Below are 5,571 nucleotides of genomic sequence, written 5' to 3'. Positions count from 1 at the left end.
ATGAGCCCTCGGCTCAAGGGCTGGGCCGCTCTCTGTGCCTCCCACCTTAACCACAAGCGCGGGGCCCGCAGGCTGCCTGGCTCTCCCCACACTCAGCCAGGGCAGAGGCGTTCCCGGTGCCCGAAGCACGGCCGCGCCATCCCACCCCTCCTCACTGCTCCCCCTTACCGCAGCGGGTGACGGTCCCCAAGCTGGACCCCCTCAACGCTCCCCCTCGTCCCGCAGGCTACTTCATCCATGACAGCCTGGACATCATCTTCAGCCACCAGTCCCGCTCATCCTGGGAGTACCTGGTGCACCACGCCATGGTGAGTACAGCCCCAGGGAGGCGAGGGGCCAGCTCGGGGGGTGCTACCACGCACCCCGGGCCTCGGCCTGTGCAGGTTTCATGTGCTATGGCGGAGCCCTTCCCTCTGCCTCGCCCTGGCTGCCAGGAAGGCTGCACATCAACAAGGCGAGGGCAGCCAGCAAGGGAGGACGCCTGCCAGCGTTGGCTCCAAGTGCCAGGAGCCAAACAGGTTGCCACACTGGGTGAGGGAAGAGCCAGAGGCTGGCTCCAGAGAAGTGTAACTGGTCTCAGAGGAACCAGCTCTCCAGACTGGTTTTCCCTTGGCCCATGCGCCTTGGGGGCTGCTGGGATCTCTGGATGGGCGGGAGCAGCACCCTGCATGCCCAAACCTTGGCAGGGGAAGGACTCACCTCCCACAGGGTGAGGAGAGCTGACCCTGCTGTATCTGTCCCCACTCCCAGGCCATCTCTGCCTTCCTCTCGCTCATCATCACGGGCCGTTTCCTGGTGGCGGCAATGCTGCTGCTGCTGGTGGAGGTGAGCAACATCTTCCTCACCATCCGCATGCTGCTGAAGATGAGCAACGTGCCTTCCCCAGCGCTCTACGAGGCCAACAAATACGTCAACCTGGTGATGTATTTCGCCTTCCGCCTGGCGCCCCAGTCTTACCTCACCTGGTACTTCCTCCGCTACGTGGAGGTGCAGGGCCAGGGTGCCTTCCTCACCGTCAACCTCCTGCTGCTCGACGTCATGATCCTCATGTACTTCTCCCGCCTCCTCCGCTCCGATTTTTTCCCCTCCCTGCGCAAGGGCTCTGTGGGGAGAGACGTGGATGGTGAGAAGTTTCTGATAGACTGAGACGTGCACGCCAAGGGGGACCCAGGCTCCGGCTCCTGGAGGTCTTGGGCTCTCCAATCCTGCTCTGATGTGCCTTAGGGCTCGCTCCCTGGCCCCGGGCCTTGCCTTCGCCCGCTCTGCTGCCTAAAAGCGCTTCCGTGCTGGACCAGCCCGACAGCCTCACCGAGCCACGGGGATGCCACCAAAGCCAGGGGCACAGCCGATGGAGAAGCAGCCCAAGCCGGCTTCCACGCAGGCAGCTGGAGGGCCAGAGGTGGCTGCGTTTCACAGCTGATGGCCTGAGAGGGTTGCAAGGGAAGGGACGAATCCTTCCCATGGGGATGCTGGGTGTTATGTGCATTAAAATCGGTCTGTTCACTGCTGCCGCAGCACGCTTGGGCTGGCATTTATGTGGGGCAGAGCGACGGTGTAGGGAGGAAGGAGGGTCCAGGGCCATGGGAAAGGATGTGTCCCTGTTCCCAGCAGAGAGCTGGCAGTCCTCAGGGAGGGAGAGGGCACATTTCTGCTGCTTGCTTTGTTCTAGGAACCCTCCAGGGATGCACTCAGGCCTACCAGCCCAGCTGCACCACACTGAGCCTTGAATAGCAAGACCCCAACCCTCCCATGGATGGGTCCCTGCCCTCCTCCTGTCTCATCTGCTCTTCCAGAGACCCAGGGCTGCGCAGGGAGCAGGAGCAGGGAGCCAGGAGCGGTGCCGAGCCTTGCTACAGTCCCTGCCCTGCCTGTCTCCAGCCTAGCTGGGCTACGTGACTCACTCAGCAGCCACGTGAAGCAGAGCTGGCATGGGGAAGCCGTCTGAGGCCACGGGCTCTTCCTGGAAGATTGCTGCATGCCTGCGTCCCCCCGGAGCGATCTTCCATCGGTTCAGTGCAGCTCCAGCCCCCTGTGAGCATGCTGGGCTCTCTCCTGGGTGGCAGGACCAGGCTGCCTCCAGCAGCACTCACAGAGCAGTGGGAGGGGGTGCAGCACCCGGGGGGAGCCAGAACCAGCCCAGCCGGTCCTGCAGAGCACCAGAAAGGCAAATCCTACTGATGTGACAGCTCTGGGGTCACACCAGGCTGGCAGAAAGTGGTGGGGCTTAGAGGGATTTGTGCCCCATAGCAGAGGCTGGGCAGGATCCATCCTACCAACTCCAGCTCAGGCAGAGACAAGAGCTGTGGGTGAGATACACTGGTGGTAAGTGGAAGTGGTGAGGGATCATCCTCCGGAGAGCTGGGAGCCACCCCACAGGGCCAGGATCCAGCCCACGCTCCCACCCCCCTTACAGCAGCATGGAGGGGTCAGGCATGACTGAGATTCCCAAAACAGGGAGCCCCTCTGGTTTCCCCTCCTGGCTTCCAGCCAGAGCATCTCCCAGCAGCACAGCACTGGGCAGACTGGGGCAGCTGTGGGTCAGGCCAGCTGCCAGCCCAGAGCAAGAGGCAAGCGCAGGGAAGCCAAGTGCCAGCCAGCAGCTAAGGTGAGGCAGGGTCAGGGCAGACTGCAAGTCATGCTGATGTGAAATCCCTCCCCAGCCTCCACAGAGTGGCGCAGACTCACTCCTTGCCCCAGCAGCACCACCAGCTTGGCTACTTTGAGGGGCACTTCTGCCCCTACATCCTTCTTGGGGTAACCACTGCTAGGGAGGAGGCACAGGTCTCAGCAAACCTCACAGGTCTCAGGCAGCCCCATGGAGCCCCTGCTGCTGCTTGCCCCTTTTCCCAGGCTGTGCCAAGGCCAAGAGGCTGGGGGAAGGGGGGTGTCCTCAACTCTCCAGGCCAGCCCAGGGAGAATGGAGGTGCTCCAGTCCCTGGAGCTGAGCATCAGAAGAATCTCAATGGAAGGGAATTGGGACTTTCCCCCCCCCTTTCCATCCACCACTGCCCCAGGACTCCACCACTCCCTGCAAGAGGCTCAAAGGAACTCGGTGTCCCATTGCCTAAGGGCTCAATTGCCCCAGTCAATATTTGGTCACTGCTTTCACCATCTCAGTCAAGTGTAACAAAACACTTGAGCTCAAGCACCGCTAAAGGCTTGGCCAGTTTTCACCGCCATTCCCTGCTCACCCAGCTCGTTCCTGTGACTCTCCAAGCACTGAAAAGCTGCTTTCATCTACAAATTTCAGGAAGCAAGATGGCCAAGGGACAATCAGCAGCTACTGAGGGCCACGAACCCAGTGAGGTTACAGGCAACAGAACAGGGGCAGTGTCAGGGAAACCCAGCTGTGATTCACACACTGCAGTGCAGGCAGTACAGATTATGCCAGAAAAAAGGAAAAAAAACCCATACACACGCAAAATCCCTGGGATGGGCTTCATCAAGTGAAGCTTGTGGTATACAATAGCTGATACACAAGGCAACACAACACAGGACACCAGAGGTCTCAGGTAAACAGGTATCTGAGATTTGGGGTAGTGTTACCTCATGTTTACCGACAGTCAAGAGAAAAGGTCAGTGACATAGGAGACCTCAGGAGGGGGACCCTCACGGAGCAGTCAGCTCTGCCCACCTCATGCCAGGCTACAGCAGAAGGGACAGAGGGATGAGGGAATCCCCTTTACTGAGATGAAGCCCCCAAAGTTTCCTGGGTGCGCTCTCTCGCAGGGGCCGCGCTGTGACAAAACACAAGAGCCCCTCGGTGGTGTCACAGGGTTTATTTTCCTGCCTGTACAGTCCTTGGTAGATGCAGTTTAGATGATTCCAATCTGGAAAGAAGCAGAGCACGTTAAAACAGATGTGATGGCGGCAGAAAGGCAGAGTCTTCACCACAGGCATCACTGCCAGGGCTGCATCTCCCCAGGACTCCTGCCCTCAGAAGCCAGGCCTCTTCCTCCCAGACCCGTCCAAGTGCCCCACACAACGCTTTCAACATTTATTCCTTGGGCTAAGCCACATCCTCAGCTCCAATTCGTACCACACGGCCTCCTGCCTGCCTCAGCCGCCTTGAGGACTGTGCTGTCTGCCAATGCCAGCAACGCAGCCACCTGCGCTTCTGCACCGTGCAGGTTTTAACTGGGCTAGAGTTACATTTTCTTGACAGCAGTAAATATGAGACAACGTTTTGGATGCTCCTGCCCGATCTGTGCCTCTGCCACTATTTCCCCCTGTTCTAACGAGCTGCCCACAGACACTGTTAGGACAAACGCTGCTTCAAGCCAGAAGCTGCAGGGCAGTTTCTGCATCCTCCCTTTCCACACTAATACTCTGGAGTTCATGGAGCCCCTCCCTGGAGGAGCTGAAGAACAGCACCAATTGTCTCTTGGTAACTTTGCCCACCTAAGCCCAAAATCTTCCAGGCAGAACAGTGCTTTGTCAGACCATGAGGTCTTGCTTCTGCACTCTCAGATCCTCTCTAACTACACGGACGTGCCACTGCAGTGCCTGAAGCACAAGAACCTCGCCTGTACACCAGGAAGAACCACCAGGTACAGGAGATACAGGGCAACGTGAGCTGCAAAGTTTTCTCACCTTGTTGGCTACATCCAGCGCATCGTAATCTGGAGCCAGTCGGACGTAAGCCTTCTTCTCCCCATCAGGCCTAGAGAGGACAGAAGGCATGAGGACACAGACACCCAACTCCTCCCACCCGCTCCACGCTCCTGCTACAGCAGCGTGCATCAGTGGTTCCTTTGGAAACATCACTTTACTCAGTGGTAACAAACGTTTACATCATTTGCACAGCACTCCCCTGGTGTTAGAAGAGCTCCCCAATGCAGCCGACCCTCCAGCCTGCCAACATTTCCCACCTCCACAAAGATGTGCTCAATCTCAAGTTGTATTTCTCAAAACTAACGCCGAAAATGCTACAAAGCTTAACCCCACACCTCCCAAGAGCACCCACAACTGCCGACACTCACACACGTTCCCATTTTCTGCTAAACACCACTCAGGGCTCCCGAATCCTCTCACCCCCACCAGTGACCTGTTCTCCCCCCCTTCTCACCTGATCAGTGTGTTGACCTTGGCCACATCGATGTCGTACAGCTTCTTGACAGCCTGTTTGATCTGGTGCTTGTTTGCCTTGACATCCACAATGAAAACCAGGGTGTTGTTATCCTCTATCTTCTTCATTGCTGACTCTGTGGTCAAAGGGAACTTGATAATGGCATAATGGTCCAACCTGCAGGAGAGAGACCCCGTGGTTAACAGACGGCTGGCAGGCAGCCTCTGCACTTCAGGGGCTTTCTTTGGAGTGCATCAGTTGCTCAAAAAAAACTTCTAATCACGAACTCTCAGGCTTTGGTCGCTTGAAATCATCACCTGCACCCCAAACACCCCCTGTAGTGCTCTGCCTCCAAGGTGTGCGCTCAGCTCGAGGGCAGCACACTCGCAAGGTCTCACCCTGGGATGTGCAGCAGAGCACAGGTCCCCACACCAGCCCACAGAGCTGCTCCCACCCTACTAACCCTGCAGCAGAGCCCAACACTCCACACGTACTTGTTTCTC

At 58.0% G+C, this 5,571-nt stretch overlaps 2 protein-coding genes across 2 annotated transcripts; one reads left to right on the top strand and one right to left on the bottom strand.

Moving 5' to 3' along the window:
* Positions 1–225: 225 nt before the first annotated feature.
* TLCD1 (TLC domain containing 1) lies at positions 226–1,514 on the top strand (the record flags this gene model as incomplete). The annotated part of the gene is made up of 2 exons (XM_010180699.1): positions 226–308; positions 751–1,514. Coding segments are annotated over 2 exons (479 nt in total), but the record flags the coding sequence as incomplete, so codon positions are not given.
* A 2,301-nt stretch (positions 1,515–3,815) lies between these two features.
* Positions 3,816–5,245, bottom strand: RPL23A (ribosomal protein L23a; the record flags this gene model as incomplete). Its single annotated transcript, XM_010180698.1, has 3 exons — positions 3,816–3,830; positions 4,594–4,663; positions 5,069–5,245. Coding segments are annotated over 3 exons (262 nt in total), but the record flags the coding sequence as incomplete, so codon positions are not given.
* Between the last annotated feature and the right edge of the window lie 326 nt (positions 5,246–5,571).

The sequence above is a fragment of the Mesitornis unicolor genome, unplaced genomic scaffold, assembly GCF_000695765.1.
Source record: "Mesitornis unicolor isolate BGI_N332 unplaced genomic scaffold, ASM69576v1 scaffold38483, whole genome shotgun sequence".
NCBI lineage: Eukaryota > Metazoa > Chordata > Aves > Mesitornithiformes > Mesitornithidae > Mesitornis > Mesitornis unicolor.
The sequence above is the reverse complement of the archived record's forward strand: the minus strand, read 5'-3'. Positions and strand labels throughout refer to the sequence as shown.